A 17946-nucleotide genomic window follows, 5' to 3' on the forward strand; every position below is an offset into this window, starting at 1 on the left:
ACGCTTACCTTGGCTTCACATTTCTTGTGGCAGGAATACTTGCAGGCTGCAAGAGAAGGAGAAAGAATGTGTGTGTGTGTGTGTTGAGCAGTCTCTCAATACTTTCTACATCTCCAGATTCTCAATCCTTGAGAACGTCCGGACTGAGGGAGGTTTTTCACTTAGACACAACGCCGAGTTCAACAGAGTGTGGGATGGACGGACACAGCGTCCAAGAACCCAGCCACCCTCTGCACTGTCAGCAACGGCCCAGATGGCGCAGGTGGGGACGCTGGGGAGCAGTTACAAACACACTGGCTTTTCCAGGGGTTCAGGCGGCCAAATCAGGGCCTTGCAGGAGAAAGGCGGTGAACCTGAGCAGTAGAAAGCATCCGTGTTTGGCTGGAAATTACAGCTTCTCCCTGAAGAAAGGAGAGAAACTTGAAAGTGCCCCAGAAGACTCAGGACTGGCGCCTTTAAATTAGTCAGAAACTGGACATTTGAGTTCCACACTCCTTCCACTTCCGGATAACTTAAGAACTGACTGTCAGAACAAATCCACGTCTAAATTCCTGCGGGGGATCCTTCAACCCAGGCCATTGTGTGGACTGAGAGAGGCATGTGTTGGTTCGGAGGCCTTAACAATGCAGACAGAGCCGGAACCAATGTGGATTTCACAGGCCCGCCGTCCAGAGGCTGCAGCTGTGCTGACAGGACATGAAAGGCTTCACCCACACCACTACGGTGGCTCGGGGCACGGGGGCCTGCCTGCCGACGCTTCCAGGCAGAGGCAGCGGGACAGCGAGGCGGCACAGAATGAAGCAACTGCACCAGAGAAGCCCAGTGCAAGCTCCCATGTGGGCTCCAAGCGGGCATCCATCTGGGGAACCCGTGGGGCAGCTGTGAGATGGGGGACAGGGACCTGGGCTTAGGGGCATGGGACCTGGGGGCTTCCAGGCCCTGTCCAGCTGGGCTGCTCTAGGCAGGACCAGTGACCTCTCTGGGCCTCTTTCCTCTCCCAGGGTTATCGTGTTGCCAAAATGGAATCGTTCTTGGGACGAAAGCACAATGTCAACGTATAGAAGTGTGTGGTCCTGGAAGAATAAGGCCTTGGAGGTCAGGAGACGGGCCCCAAATCCTGGTTAGCGCTTTGAGGCCCAAACTTTTCACCAACGCCCCCCCCCCCCGTATCTTCCCCCTCTCGTCTATGAGCTGAGGACAGAAAGCCTGAACTCGTAGTCTACCTGGGCCCGAATGAGGGTACAACAAAGTAAAACAGCCCGCGGCTGGGGGGTGGTCCCTGCAACTCCAGCAGGGAAGAGTCAGGGTTAGTATCTTTGCAAGATCTATTTTTTGAACTCTCTCTGTGCATCTGAGGTTTGTGAAATTATTCACAAAAACAAATATTTATTCTACATTTTCTAATGGGTCCCCCCCTTTCCCCCCTCCAAAGGCGATGAGTGATTTTCTAATTGAGATAAGCTGGCCATGGGAATAAAAGAGGCTTTCACACCAGATTAAAATCTCAGACAGAGGACAGCCAGGGGCCAGAGGCCAGCCGGAAGGACTGAGATAGAGAGCAAGGCAGTTGAGGGGCCCTTTGGCCTTTGGGAAAGTGAAAATTAGCAGAAATGCAGGTGAAGACTTCCCCCTGCCCCAGAGGAAGCTCTGTCCACACACGCTGGATGGGGCAGGCCAGTCCACTCAGCAGGCAGGACAGGAGCACGACCTCCCGTGGCAGTCAGCCGGGAGATGGCCTCAGGGACCCTCCTGGCACCCGTGACCCCGCGCAGTCCCCTCACAGTGACAGAGCTGGTCGTGCGCCGAGGCAGGATGGCACAGGGCATGGCGAGTGACCTCCGCCCTGGTCTCCTGGATCCCCCCTCTGAGGGGAGCCTGGCCCACGCTGTGAGGCGTTGAGGCAGCCCTGGAGAGGAGGGCCACCTGAAGGAACGGAGACCTCCCACCAGCAGGCAGCTCCACCCTGCCAGCCAGCTGTGCGTGCGAGGGAGCCACCTGGGAAGTGGGTCCTCCAGCCTCGGGAGAGCTTTCAGATGAGGCAGCCTCTTCCGGGACCCTGAGCCAGCACTGCTGGCCCACGTGACTCCCAAATTCCTGATCCACAGAAGCAGTGAGAAGAGAACCTACTGTCACGATAAGTCACTAACTTTGAGGGTAACTGCTTATGCAGCAGCAGATTGACAAACCAATTCAACCCAAAAAGGGCTGTGGTCGGTGGAAAGCAGGGTGAGAGCAGTGGGACACATTCATGGTGCACGGCCCACTGGGCCACGAGAGAGCCTCAGGCTGTTATAGGGCAAATCATCACATTCACAAAGGTTAACTGATCATAGTGAATTGCATAAACCACCCGCGCGCTAAGGCGGGGGTCCTGAGAGGTGAACCCACTGTTCCTGGGATGGAATCAGGTGACCCCACGGCATTATGCACTTTCCACCCAAATGCCAGCAGCGTGGATGGTCCCTCAGGTTTTCCTCGGAGTGGCAGTTCACCCTCAGCCTGTGGGAGCTGTGGGTGACCCCAAGCGAGATGCTTCCCGCATGTCCCTTGCCTTCAATCCTCGGGACCACCGGCAGGGAGAAACTGGGCCAGTGCCAGGACCCAGCGGGGCCTATGCAGGCTGGCATTCCAGCCCGTCTCTGCCCCCACTTTTCACCCCGCTGCACACTGCCTTTCCAACATATAAACACTGACGGGAACAGCATCCAGACCCGGTTTCCAATCCTGTGGCCCACAGTAGCAAGGGCAGCTCCTCAGCACAGATGCGACATCCAGCACTCCCAGCCTCCCCGGCTCCAGCACCTCGTCCACACCCTCCTCAGACTGAGTGCGAGTGCCGCCTCCTCCTCCAGGAAGCCCTCCCTCCCTCCACCCTGCCCCGCCAGGCAAGGCTAAGTGCCTGACAGGATTGCAGGAGCCCCGGGTACATTTCTCCCTCCAGCACCCATCCCATCGTGCATCATTTCAAAGTAGTCTCTGTGCGTCCATCTCTCCTGACCAGGCCAAGCTCATCCAGGGAAGGTGTCATCTGCTGTGTACCACCAGCTTCTTGGAACAGCGACATGACAGGAGGGACAGAGGCTAACAGCCTGAGCGCCCACCATGGACAGTCTGATCACAGCTCTCATCCCACAGCCACCACCAAATGTCACCACATCCCCACAAAGGCGCTACAGATCTTCTGCCTAATTCCTGATAGGAGCCTGGAGCTCATGGATGAGACCTGGGGTGTCATTCCCTGGACAACGGCGTACGACCCTTCTCTGTTCCGGGTCCGCTTTTGGAAGCCAGTGCCCGGCAGGACCACACAGGGCAGAAGCCTCTTCACCTGACTGCCCCTCTGTGCAGCACAGCCCCCAGGATGAAGGAAGGCCCCGGAAGGTACTAGAACTTCCCCAACAGAATGCACCCCCCCCAACAGCAGAGGCCAAAATGTACATAAAAACACAAAATGTACATGAAAACACAAAATGTACACGAAAACACAAAATGTACATAAAAACACAAAATGTACACGTTCACTTTGACCATCAGCTTCTCATCTACCCCTTTTCTCAGGAGCCTACAACTGGCAGCTCGTACTTTGTTGGGTTTTTTTCAGCTTTACTGAGGTATAATTGACAAAGTTGTATGTATTTAAAGTGTACAGCATGATGATTTGACATACATACACACTGTGAAACATTTACCACAATCAAGTCAATTAACACATCCATCACCTCACATAGTTACCATCTTGTGTGTGTGGTGAGAACACTTAAGATCTACACTCTCAGCAACTTGCAAGTACACAAAGCAGCCGTGTTAACTACGGACACCACGCTGTACGCTACATCCCCAGAACGAATTTGTCTTATGACTGAAAGTTTGTACCCTTCGACCAACATCTCTCCGTTTCTCCAGCCCCCAGTCCCTGGCAACCGCTCTCCTACTCTCTGTTTCTATGAGTTTTCTTTTTTTTCAGATTCCACATATAAATGATACCATACAGTATTTCTCTTTCTCTGTTTGACTTATCTCACTTAGCAGAATGCCCTCAAGGCCCATCCATGATGGCAAATGTCAGGATTACCTTCTTTATACCTGAATATTTCCTTATACACACACACATACACACACCCACCACATTTTCATTATCCAGTCATGCACTGATGGACACTTAGGTTGTTTCCATGTCTTGGCTATTGTAAATAATGCTGCCATCAACATGGGAGTGTAGACATCTCTTCAAGATACTGATTTTGTTGCCTTTGGATATATACCCAGGAGTGGAATTGCTGGATCATATGGTAATTCTGTTTTTCACTTTTTGAGGAACCTCCATACTGTTCTCCACAGTGGCTGAACCAATGTATATTCCCACCACCAGTGTATGAGGGTTCCCTTTTCTCTCCAACCTCGCCAAAGCCTGTTTTTCCTTGTCTTTTTGATGACAGCCATTATGACAGGTGTGAGGTGTCATCTCATTATGGTTTTGATTTGCATTTCCCTCAGGATTAGTGGCGTCGAGCACCTCTGCATGTACCTATTGGCCACTTATATGTCTTTTTTTTTTTTTTTTTTTTTTTTTTTTTTTTTTGCGGTACGCGGGCCTCTCACTGTTGTGGCCTCTCCCGTTGCAGAGCACAGGCTCCGGACGCGCAGGCTCAGCGGCCATGGCTCACGGGCCCAGCCGCTCCGCGGCATGTGGGATCTTCCCAAACCGGGGCACGAACCCGTGTCCCCAGCATCGGCAGGCGGACTCTCAACCACTGCGCCACCAGGGAAGCCCTATATGTCTTCTTTGGAAACTAAACGTTAAGAAACTATCATTTGATTTTTGGTGTACTATCAAAAAAAGAATATGCTTCCTTTTCCAAATACATATCTGTATAGAGCTGGATTTTCTTCAAAGACTTCAACCAGAACATGTTTTTTGATGGATAATTTTATGTGTCAACTTCACTAAGCCACAAGATGCCCAGATATTTGCTTAAACATTATTCTGGGTGTGTCTGGGAGGGTGTTTCTGGATAAGAAAAATAGTTGGAACTGTAGACTGAGTGAAGCTGACTGTCCTCCCCAATGTCGGGGGGCTTCATCCAATCCACTGAGGGCCGGAACAGAATAAAAGGTGGAGTGAGAAAGAATTCTTTCTCCCTACCTGACTGTCTTCAAGCTGGCACGTCGGTCTTCTCCTGTTTTGGGGTTAGGGCTCAGAAAGGAACTACACATGCATTGGCTCTCCTGGGTCACAGCTTGCCGACTACAGGTAGGGCTTAGCTTCCATACTGGGTGGACCAATTCCTTACAGTAAATTTCTTTCTCCATATACATCCTGTTGGTTCTTTTTTGCTGAAGAACTTTAACTGATACCATGGTGAAAAACACTGAATGCAGAAACAGCTGGGAAGTTCCAGCCTCTTAAGTCACACAAAGCATGCGCCATATATATATATATATATATATATATGTATATGTAAAACAATGCCACTCTTCTCATTGTACATAATGAGGAGTAGAACAAAGGGATATCAAAGGCTCATTTCTGCCATGAAAAAAGAAGTTACGGAAGCAATAAAGAAGAAAATTTATATCCACAAATAAAATATTGAGTCCTATTGAAAAATCATAACTTCTAAAAAGCTAATATGTGACAATGCTTATAACAGGCAAGGTGAAAAGATATAAAACTGTGTACAGTACAAACTCTGTAAAAACAGACATGTGCAACGGGCTGGTCCACATGTGAGAACGCGGCATAGGGGAAAGACATCGTCATACTCAGTTACAAAAGGACGAGCTACACAATAAATCATGCTGGGAAAACCAGCTCGCTCATGAAAAATAACCGAAATAACATGAATTCCAGATGAATCAACCAGGAAATTGTGAAACTGGATGAGAACTGGAAAAGCAGAAATGAATATTAGAATAAAGCACTGTAGAGCATCGTTATGACCATAGAGAAGGGAAGGCATTCTTAAATAGGAACAAAAACAGAAATTAAATGAAATGATGGGTGGATTTGAATAAGCGGAAACTTAAAACTTTCACATGACAAACACTCCACAAACAAAATTAGGCAAGCAACTGCTTGCAATGTTTGCAATACGCAAGTTGAAATGGTAAGGAACTGACATTTCTGTAGGTCAAAATCCATCAAAAATCGGCAAAAGTCCTACCTAATTTAATGATAGAAAGATTAATATTATAATATAATGAATTCTTAGAAATCAAGAAGAAAAATAATCTAAGTTTTTAAATGAGCCAAGGATTTGAAAGGCTAGTTTACTAAATAAACATTACAGACATCTTTTCTGTATTTCTTTAGATGCTTAGCCTCAGTGATAACCAGATGAATGAAAAACGTAATAAAGCGAGACACCATTTTTCATCCACTGACTTGCAAAAATGAAAAGCAGAGAAGCAGTCAAGTGAAAGAGTGGGTTGAGCTCAAGGCCAAGGTCCAGGGTAGGCTCCCCAACGCTCCCTCAGCATTTCCCATCAGGAGCCTTTCTTCACCCCGGGAGGGGGTATGTTGCCAGTGCATTTCTCATGAGTTTCCTGCAATTAATGACACACGAATCCTCACCTCCACAAGTCTGGGGTCTGCATTCCACACTGGGCTCCCTGGTCAAACAGGGACTTCCAAAGTCATGGGTAGGAATCCGCTCCCATAGCAGCAGCTGCCCAGAGCGTCTGGCTCTGAAACGCCCCACATTGTTCCACGTTGTCTTGGAACTGCTATTCTCCCGATGTCTCCAGGAGCCTTGGGAATCCAGGTCACTGGCTTACAGGCTTGTCATACAATACTCTACACATATTTACCAAGAGAGAGACGAGCCCTGGGCGTCACCTCTGCTTCTCCTGCCTCTGCCCTCAAGCTCACCAGCTTATCCGCGTCCACAGTCACCAGCTACCTGTGACGGACGCCCACAGCAGAGGGCAGAGGGCCCAACGCCACATTCACTGCTTGGCCACACACTCCTTTTCCTTGCCTTGTTGGTCATAACTGCCACCATGTCCTGAGGTTCTAATTCAGCACCTGGCACAAAGCAAGTGCTGACTATCTACACTTACCGACCTGCCCCATCCAGCCCTAAGCTCTGTCTGTTTATCCCTTAGGATATTGTAGACAGTGATGGCCTGACAGACAGGACTCCCCCCTCAGCCTCAGAGCTCCCCCCTCACAGGTCACAGCTTTTTCACCTTCTTATTCTAGCAGGTGCTTAATATGTGTTCCGTTAACCGAAGGGAAAAAGTCATTATCAAATATTCCTTACAAAACCCCCTCCATGCCATCTTCCCTCTGGCCTCTCTTTTGCTCCTTTTCTCAACCTTCGTTTCCTTCAGGCTCCTCCCTACGGTTGAGAAGCATTTCTTTATTTTTTTCCATTCCAGTCTGTTCTCTCCTATTCCATTATTAGATCCAGGCTTGATCTGACACTGCATCCTCTCTGGATCCATCTCCCCCGTGGGGCCAAATCTCGCAGAACTCACAATTCTCGACAACCAGGAAAAGACTCACCCACTGAGGACTAGAACGCCAAGATCCACCACGCCAGTGCCCTCGAGTGTGGGTTTGGAGCAGGACTGTCAGTGGAAACTGGGCCACTTGAGCCACCCGAGGGATCTTGGTGGAGCAGTGAGAAGAGGTCACCTGTTCAAAGCCCTGGCTGGTGGGGAGGGCAGAGCAGGAAGCGCTTCAGCTGGGTTCTGGGCAGCAGAAGGCAAACCACACCAGACACTTAACCCGTCACCCACCGGCCATCTGCGGCTTTCCCTGCAGCTACAGTTTGAGAAGTAGGGGTAAGGGAGCCTCTATGTGCAAACGACAGCTTCTTAAAAATTAAACTTTTTCTTCTAAGTTCACCACATAAAACACTTGTGGCAAAATAGGTTAATAAGTGAAAATAAGGGACCTGAAGGTCAAGAAGGAGCTAGAAAAAAACAGTAAAAATATTAAGCCCAAGTCACAGAAGACACACCTGACTCTTCTCCACCATCACCAATGTCACCATAACCAACAGGAATACCGTCATCACGGTCATCATCACTAACACTACTGGACGCTTCCTTGAGCCAATCAATGTTCTTTGTGTTCCTCGTGCATTTAATCTGTTACAATGACTCTAAAAGAGAATTCAAGGGCTTCCCTGGTGGTGCAGTGGTTGAGAGTCTGCCTGCCGATGCAGGGGACGCGGGTTCGTGCCCCGGTCCGGGAAGATCCCACATGCCGCGGAGCGGCTGGGCCCGTGAGCCATGGCCGCTGAGCCTGCTCATCCGGAGTCTGTGCTCCACAACGGGAGAGGCCACAGCAGTGAGAGGCCCGCCTACCGCAAAAAAAAAATAATAATAAAATAAATAAAAGAGAATTCAAGCACAGGGTGGCAGGGCAGGAACCCTGGCAGCCTGTCTCCAGGGTCCATGCTCCCTTCCACCATGCCCTGCTGCTTCCCCAGAAATGAACCAAAGGAAGGGTCTCTTTGCCGAGACCTCACACAGCTTGTGCGTGGTTACTGAGAGAAGATACATGATGTCTACAGGCAGCACACACACACGGCCTCAACGCGCAAATGTATATGACATACATCTAAACTATAGGGAGAGGAAACTACTATACTGTCCGAGTGTTTTACGGTACTTGTATAACTTTACTGACAAAAGGAAGAACTCCTAGACATTAACTACTCAACATGCAAATTGTAAAGGTCACCAAATTGAGGGCCAGGAAAGGGGCCTGTCCAGGGCCACAGCGACTTCTGCAGGAGCCAACCACTGACCCTGCCAGGCCCCGTCTACACCCGCAGAGACTCTGCCGGGCTCCCAACCCAGCAGAAGCCCCACTTCACACACGACGGCATCTGTGAGAGGCAGACTGTCACAACCACCCTGGGATGGAGTCTTGCATCTCCCGCACACAGCAGTTTAATTTAAGAAGGTAACGTCGAAAGGACTCCTGGCACATAGAGTTCTTTCTTTCTCAAAAAAGAGTAGCTACTGTTTATTCACACAGTTATTACAGTTAGGTACGTAAATACGATAATCTGTTAAGTATTCTCATAGGTGTTTAAATTCCACCGTATGAGGGAGTTCTAGAAAACCTTTTTCTGAAGAGAAATCGGCAGACTTCTCACTAACACTGATACAGGTGAGTCCCCAGCCCCTCAATGCACATGTGCCCAAGGGGTCCACATTAGGAACGGCCTCCATGCAGGACCTAGAAATCAGGACTTGATGCCTGCACGGGCACCCACCACTGGGCTTCCTTCCACACTGCCCACTGCCTGCCCTGGATCCCACGTGGGGCTCCGGGCACACAGGCATCCCTGATGTCAGCGGGCCTCTCCACCAAGTCCTGGGCCTTGACCCTCACGCAGACCTGCTCCCAGTTACTTCTCCAAGTAGCGCAGCTCTCCGGGGCCCACATCCAGGCAGCTGAGTCCTTGGGCCAAGGACATGGCTTCCCCAAGCCACACAGGCCCCAGAGGTGGCCTCTACAAGCCAGTGGTCCCGGCCACGTGCTTCAGGGCAGCAAATGCCACCACCCGGCCACGAGGGATGGACCCAGGGCCCCTCAGGGAGAGTCCATACACATCCCCTTGGCTGGGGGGCTCAGAGCAGAGGAACGAGGCCTTGAGATAACACAAGGAGAGGCCAGGTGTGCACACAGGGAGCGTGGCAGGTCTGCTGGGGCATACGCACCGGGAAGGGAAGCGGGAGAGAGGAGCTGCCCCAGGACCCGCGCCCAACCCCTGATCTGTTTCCACTGCCTCCAAACTATGCAAACCGCCCCAGCCAAGCGCTGGGGCGACACACGGGCGCGGGCGCCTTGGGGTCACATTGTGTTTGCCCTGGCTTCCCTGCACAGGAGACAGTGGCAGAGTGTCCCTGAGGGGAAATGAGACGTGGAGATGAACCACTCTGAGGGAGAGGGCACCTACGGGACCGTTGTCAGTGAATGATTTTCTTCAAGGAAAAGAAAACTAGGTGGGTCAAAAAAGTGATCTCCATGTGGCTAGACTGTGAGATAAAACGTAACCACACAGCGATTCTTGGAGCAGAGAAGCGTGGGCAACACAGGTCACGAGACGGCACTGCACAAGGCCCGACTGTCACCGCCCTGCCGCCCTCCCGCCCTTCCGTGTTGGGCACACACAGGGTCCTCGGGGCCAAGATGGCCCCAGGAAGCGCAGCACCCAGTGGGATCCTCAGATCTGGCTGACCTCTCCCGACAGAATTCCAGAGGGTGCACAAGCAGGTGCACGCACAACCACGTGCCATCCACACCATTCCAACAGCCCCCTTGGTCCTCCCTGGCATCTCACACACTACACACTAAAAAATGCCATAAAACAGACCGTTAAGAACCAAAGGATAATCTGGGACCCCTCCTGGCCCCTATGGGCCTGGGAAGCTGCAGGACAGGGAGGGGGGCACAAGCCCGGACATGCACTCTCACGCCAAGCCCTGGACGGTGCTGGGGGCCGTGAGCAACCTCAGAAGCAAGCAGGGAGCCAGGCCCTGGCCTGAGAGGAGAGCCTGGCTGCTGGGCACCGCTGTCTCCAAGCTGGTCACATCTCACTGCTTCTATTTACTTTGAAAAGAATAACTGTTCCTTGTAGGTGGTTAGAGCAGAGGCACTGAGATTTTTAAAGGGACGTTTGGGACAGCTCCTCAGCCAGCTCAGGCCTCAGCTGTGCAGAGACGAGAAGGAAACTGGCTCTCCATAGAGACCATCTGTCACAACCAGGCCGTGTTAAACGTACGTGGGAAACAGGGCCCTTGTGCCTATGGAGCTAAACCACCTTCGCTTGTGCTCGTGACCTGCACGTGTGGACAGCAGCCAGCCAAGGACCCCGGGTGTCACCCACGTGGGAATCGCCCATGGCACATCCAGTTGGGGTCACTGAGGAAAAAGAATCATCACAGCAACTGCAAAGTTAAGTACCAGAACGTGGGCTAAGCACCTCACACCTGTCTCATTCGGACCTCGCACCAGCCATCCAGAGGAGGATAGTTACAACCCATGTCATGGATTCAGAGCAGGAGACTTTGCCCCTGACAGACTCAGAGCACCAGCTTGTGCTCCCAGCCCAGCCATGTCTCTGTCACACCCTCCTCTACGTCTCCATGTGTGTGCATATGCACCTGTGAGCACGTGTCTGTGTGTTTGCACATGCACACGTGTGTGTTCGTGTACGTACACACCCATGCATGCCTGCTGATATGGGGAGAGGGCCCGTGCTGAGGAGGCCTGGCACTGGATCCATGTCCCATGTGCACCTCCACAGGTGACCCCTCAGCCCCCGGGGCCCGGCTCACCCTTTCTACACAGAGAGTAACCACCAGGCCCCGTGAGACAGGCTGCATCCAGGGACAAGGTGAGAGGGCCATGCACTCTGAGAAGCAGGTGTGTCAACTTTGAAATAGAGACCCCTGGGGCGCCAGGGAGGGAGGGGACTTCTGGCGTCCCCACGAGGCCGCAGCGGGGGAAGGACAGGTAGGAGTTGGTGACGTGCTCATGGCACCAGGGCACCATCAGCACTGCCCGTGGAGGGGCCCTTCAGAGGAGGGGGCCACAGCTGCCTCCTGCCCACTCTTGGGTCCCAACGAAGTGTGACCATTGTGCATCTTTCCTCGAGGCTGCCCAACCCCAAAGCAGCCATCAGGGACCGTGCACCAGGGTGTCCACAGCGGGGAAAGGGAGCCTAGAGGCAGCCCTGAAAATGTTCTGTGGAGGAAATCCTAAACCCACCGGTGATAAGAAGCCCCAGAGCAGCCCAAAGCCTTCTGCCAGGTCCCCCAACCTGCCTCCACTCTGTGACACAGAACCACGATTCTAGAGTTCAAGGGAAACAAGAGACGTCCTCCTCACATGTCCCTTAGACAGATTTACTAACGTGAAAGCACAAAAGATAGCAAGTTGCATTGATTACCTGGGGTTTAAGCACCAAATAGTGAAGCTGGTGGCTGTTTACCGACAGGAGCAATGCCTGACAACACGCTGAAAGGGCAGTAACGCGATGACCCTCACTCAAAAGAGCCCCAAGTTTTTATCTGTAAACTGTGCTGAGAGATCAGAAAGTAGAATGACCCGAGCTGCCGACACTACAGGACAGACGGAAGGTACGTACGTCATGAGCCACTCATTGCTGCCCCCTCTCCCATATGACTAGCTTCGCTCTTGCTGGAAAAAGTTCTCACGAGTACGTATCTGTGTAAATACGGTCAGTCCCGGCCCAGTGAGGGTTGGGGGAAACTCAGGCTGAGATGGGGAGTTCCGTGATTTAACTTTTGGAAACTCCTGAAAGAAGGTTTCATTTTGGTTTTTTGTTTGTTTGCTTGCTTCGGTTTAATCAGCATGGGAACGATAAATGCGGACTCACCTCGGCATGAAATCCCTTGACCTTCAATAATCTGTTTGCAAACCCCACAGACTCTGGGTTTTTTAAAGGCCTTGTTCTTAAAACTGTGCAGACTCGAAGTTAACTCTTCTGGCTGAAAAAGTAGAGAGAGAAAGTGTCAGCTCTTCCATTCATAGTCCGTTTGCTCTTTCTTTTCCCTTTCAGGAGATAATAAATCCAGCCGAGTTGGTGAAGGGCTGAAACAGGAACTTGACCAGGCAAACAGAGAAGAACAAGACAGCACCCTGCCAAGGCTGGGATCCCAGGGGCCTGGGATGCCCCGTCAGCACGCCCGGTGCCAGGGCCCTGGTGGCGGCCCACACGCTACCAGTTCATAATCCCCTGGGTGAAGGGCTTATGTGATTGCGTATTAGCTTACAAACTGCAGGCTTACAGCCACTGCTTCTGTGACAAAGGAATCCACATGCGTTCCCAGAATCTTAATGCTTCTTCCTCTGGAAGAAACGATCAGCAAACAGCACAATTATAGCAGAGGTCACTAACCAACTGGCCTTCCTGGCCACTTAGCCTCTCTGAACTGATGTACTGAGGAGAAGCTGTCACCAGACCAGGGTGACAAGATAGCAGTTCCTCCTTAAACCTGGTACAGAACTGAACCCATTACACACACCGGCACCGGGACAAGGTGAAACACTTATGCACCAAATCCGTGTTTGTAGTGTCAAGGCTCATAGCTGTAGCTGAGGATCTTATGAAAATTCAATTTGCCTTCGAAACCAAACACCAATCATATTCCCATTTGCTGATATGAGACAGTGTATTCTAACATAACCTGTATCCACATGGACTCACAGAGGCCGTGACTCACACCAGAAGAGCTAAAATTCATTGAGAAGATGAAACATTGCCGAGAATGGGAGACATATGTTACAACTACTTTGGAAAACGGCTTGACAATTTCTTATACATATTTTTAAATCTACGCCAATCTTATGACTCAGCAATTCCACTCTTACAGACACCAAAATACATATGTCCACAAAGACACGTGCAATAACGATCAGAGCCACCTTATTTAAAACTGCCCCAAACAGGAAGTAACCCAAATGCCCATCACAAGGAGCCTCGATAAACAAACCATGGTATATTCATAAAATGGAATATCATTTGGGTATACACAAGAGCAAGCTACTAATACATGTAACATCATGGATGAACATCAAAAGCATTATTACGCTAAATGAAAGAAGACAGACACGAGCACACAGTGAATGATTCTCTTTATAGGGTGTTCATGAACAGGTAAGTTAACCTATCTAGTTCTTCAGAGGCAGGAAAAAAGTGAGGTGAGCTCTACGAATGCCCCAAATTCCTACATGGAGAAAGCTTCCAGGATGCAGAGAGGGAAGAGGGAACCAGTGTACTACATGGATTGAAGTAAGGAGTTAAGAGTTCAGGCTGAATAAGCCAGCAAGAGTTCACTAGCCAGAGCACCAGAGAAGAGAGAGCTGCAAAGAACTCTTAAGATCTGCGGAAGGGCCCTCTGAAGCATTCAGCACAGTACTGATGAGCGTGTGTCCGTGTGCGTGTGCACACACATGTGTGTTTACACACACGTGTTTGAGGAAGCCACCCCCAAGGCTGGGGAAAGAATCACCAGAGAGGATTTGAGGAAACAGTGCTCACACAGAGCTGGGAATAGTCCTTCTTCCCACAGCCAGACTGGAAAACCTCAAGATTCAGCAGATATTGCACAGAAAACAGAAGGATCTTGCCTCAAAAGTGGGGAAAGATTAACTGTAGACTGGGCACTGCTCCTGTTCTCTCCAAGTAATTTAACTGCATTCCAGAACAAAGCTCAAGAATATCTGTAGGAATAAAAAAATATCCAGCACCCAATAAGGTAAAATTCACCATGTCTGGTATCCAATCAAAAATTATCAGGCATGCAAAGCAACAGGAAAACATAACCCATAATGAGAATAATCAATCAACTGAAAGTGACCCTGAACTGACAAGAATAAGCAGACAAGATATTAAGAGAGGTATTATAACTATATTCCATTTGTTCAAAAAGGTAGGTAGGGAAAGATCCAAATCAAACATTTATAGAAAAAATGTAAATATCTAAAATGAGAAATACATTGGATGGGATTATTGGCAGATTAGACACTGCAGTAGAACAGATTAGTGAATCTGAAGACAACACCATACAAACTTACCAAAATAAAGTATGGAAAGAAAAGACAACCTAAGTAAATAAAAAAACAGACAAACAAAAGGGCAATAAGTGAACAGTGGGACAACTTTAAGCAGCCTTCAAGCCTCTGAAGGAAGATGGGTGGGTGGAGGGATATTTGAAGAAATAATGGCTGAAACTTTTCCAAAACATGAAGAAAACTATAAACACATAGATCCAAGAAACTCAAAAAATCTCGAGCACAAGAAATGTGACAGAAACTACATCAAAGGCACACAATAACCAAATTGCTCAAGCCCAGTCATAAAGAGACAATCTTAAGTGAATCTATATACAAAACAGAAACAGACTCACAGACATAGAAAACAAACTTATGGTTACCAAAAGGGAATGGGGGAAAGGGATAAATTAGGAGTAGGGATTAACAGATACAAACTGTTATACATAAAATAGATAAGCAACAAGGATTTACTGTATAGCACAGGAAACTATATTCAATATCTTGTAATAACCTATAATGGAAAATAATCTGGAAAAAAATATATATATATGTATAAATGAATCACTCTGCTGTACACCTGAAACTAGCACAGCATTGTAAATCAACTCTACTTCAATTTTTAAAAAAATCTTAAAAGCAGCCAGGGGCAGTGGAGGCAGAAGACACATTACACTCAGGGAAGCAATCATTAGCATAACAGCAGATTTCTCATTCAAAAAAAAAAAAAAAAGCAAGTGAAAACACACTGTAGCAATAAAAGTACTGAGAAAATCTAGAATTCTGTACCTACCCAGCAAAAAGTCAAATAGGAATAGCAAGGGACTTCCTGAACTTCATAAAATTGTCTATGTGAAACCTACAGCAAACATCATACTTAATGATGAAAGACTAAATGCATTCCCTTTAAGATCTGAAACAAGGCAAGGTTTTCTGCAATCAATATTTCTATTTAACCTTGTCCCAGAAGTTCTAATCAGTGCAATGAGGCAAGAAAAGTAAATAAGAGGTATCCAGTTTGGGAAGGAGAAAGTAAAAACTGTCTCTAATCACTGATGACATCATTGTTTATGGAGAAAAAGCTGATGAAATCTATGAAAAAGCTCCAGAAGTAACAAGTGAGTTTAGTAAAGATGAAGGATACAAGATCAATGAATGTACAAGCTGATTGTATTTCTACATACCAGCAATAAACATCCAGAAATTGAAATTCAAAAAATATTACCATTTATATTAGTATCAAAAATATGAAATAGGGATAAATCTAACAAAATTGCAAAAGACCTATAAACTAAAAACTACAAAACACTGTGGAAAGAAATTAAAGAAGATATAAATAGATGGAGAGATATACCATGCTCATGGGTCAGAAGACTCAATGTAATTAAGACACAATTCTTCCCATAGAATCTATAGATTCAACAAAATCTCAATCAAAATCCCAGAAGGTTCTTTTTTTTATAATTGGCAAACTGATCCTAAAATTCATATTTAAATGCAAAGCACGTAAAACTCCCAAAACAGGGCTTCCCTGGTGGCACAGTGGTTGAGAATCTGCCTGCTAATGCAGGGGACACGGGTTCGAGCCCTGGTCTGCGAGGATCCCACATGCCGCAGAGCAACTAGGCCCGTGAGCCACAACTACTGAGCCTGCGCGCCACAACTACTGAGCCTGCGCGTCTGGAGCCTGTGCTCCTGCAACAAGAGAGGCCACAATAGTGAGAGGCCTGCACGCCACGATGAAGAGTGGCCCCCACTTGCCACAACTAGAGAAAGCCCTCGCACAGAAACGAAGACCCAACACAGCAAAAATAAATTAATTAATTAATAAACTCCTACCAACAACATCTTCTAAAAAAAAAAAAAAAAAAAAAACTCCCAAACAACTTTGAAGACTGCACATATTTAAGTGTACAATGTGATGTTTTCTATTATATTTTGAAAATGTGTCTTCAGTATAAAAACATTAAACTAAAGAGTTTCAAAGAAAGTATGTTCTTGGGATTCTACATAACTAATAAATATGAGGTACTGAATGAACACCTTGAATCCTAATTTTCAACAAAGCAAATGCTCCTCTGATACTGATAAAAGGAAAAGCAAATACGCAGCACACAGACCACAACCCCGTATTCCTTGACCAATGGCTGACAAGGAGAACCCCATGTGCAACTACTAATGGACTGGAATTGGCAGAGAACTCTTTCTGACATGCCATTCCAACTTTAAAGCATGCTCTGCCCATCCCCAAACTTTCCCCTGCTATTCAAGTTGTCTAGAATGCTGGTAACTTATAGTTTTCTATTGTGACCATTTCTAGTCCCACCCTCCCCACACGCGTCCTTCCTGACCACTTCAAGTTCCTCAGCAATCCGACATCAGTCTCATCACTCATTCACATATCCCCTGGTGTTGATCTTGTCAAGCCTGTCAAATGAGGCAAAGTGTCCTGCACCAAGCAGAAGTCTTCTCACTGGTTCTGCCACCTGCAGCACAAGCTCTATGACCCGGGGCAAGTCATACCTCTCTTCAAGGGAAAGGATACCTGCCCCCTCCTACCTATTAACCAAGCTACTGTAAATAATCAAATGCTATGGCAGGTACCAGTTATGAACACTGGCAGTCTATGGGAATCACTTGGGCAGAGTTTTTTTTTTTTCTTACAACTTTATTGGAGTATAATTGCTTTACAATGGTGTGTTAGTTTCTGCTTTATAACAAAGTGAATCAGTTATACATATATATCTGTTCCCATATCTCTTCCCTCTTGCGTCTCCCTCCCTCCCACCCTCCCTATCCCACCCCTCCAGGGGGTCACAAAGCACCGAGCTGATCTTCCTGTGCTATGAGGCTGCTTCCCACTAGCTATCTATTTTATGTTTGGTAGTGTATATATGTCCATGCCTCTCTCGCGCTTTGTCACAGCTTACCCTTCCCCCTCCCCATATCCTCAAGTCCATTCTCTAGTAGGTCTGTGTCTTTATTCCTGTCTTACCCCTAGGTTCTTCATGACATTTTTTTTCTTAAATTCCATATATATGTGTTAGCATACGGTATTTGTCTTTCTCTTTCTGAGTTACTTCACTCTGTATGACAGACTCTAGGTCTATCCACCTCATTACAAATAGCTCAATTTCATTTTTTTATGGCTGAGTAATATTCCATTGTATATATGTGCCACATCTTCTTTATCCATTCATCTGATGAGGGACACTTAGGTTGTTTCCATCTCCAGGCTATTGTAAATAGAGCTGCAATGAACATTTTGGTACATCAGTCTTTTTGAATTATGGTTTTCTCAGGGTATATGCCCAGTAGTGGGATTGCTGGGTCATATGGTAGTTCTATTTTTAGATTTTTAAGGAACCTCCATACTGTTCTCCATAGCGGCTGTACCA

At 48.1% G+C, this 17946-nt stretch overlaps 1 protein-coding gene across 6 annotated transcripts in view; it reads right to left on the bottom strand.

The window, feature by feature from the left end:
- TNS3 (tensin 3) overlaps positions 1 to 17946 on the bottom strand; it is a 243498-nt gene that overhangs the window by 177373 nt on the left and 48179 nt on the right. For 3 of the 6 annotated variants that reach the window (XM_082632029.1, XM_082632031.1, XM_082632027.1), the window contains exons 2-3: positions 12372 to 12483; positions 9 to 46 (exon numbers count right to left, since the gene is read on the bottom strand). Coding sequence is in view for 2 of the 6 variants with exons in the window: in XM_082632031.1 (XP_082488157.1) it covers positions 9 to 46; positions 12372 to 12483 (150 nt within the window). In the remaining 4 variants the exon portion in view is untranslated. Of the gene's footprint in view, positions 1 to 8; positions 47 to 11921; positions 12050 to 12371; positions 12612 to 15341; positions 15373 to 17946 lie in introns of those variants that run through there. The other 3 variants (XM_082632030.1, XM_082632033.1, XM_082632034.1) reach the window with 3 other exon arrangements.

This window comes from Mesoplodon mirus (genome assembly GCF_964341445.2).
Source record: "Mesoplodon mirus genome assembly, chromosome: 9".
In the NCBI taxonomy this organism is placed as follows: Eukaryota; Metazoa; Chordata; class Mammalia; order Artiodactyla; family Ziphiidae; genus Mesoplodon; species Mesoplodon mirus.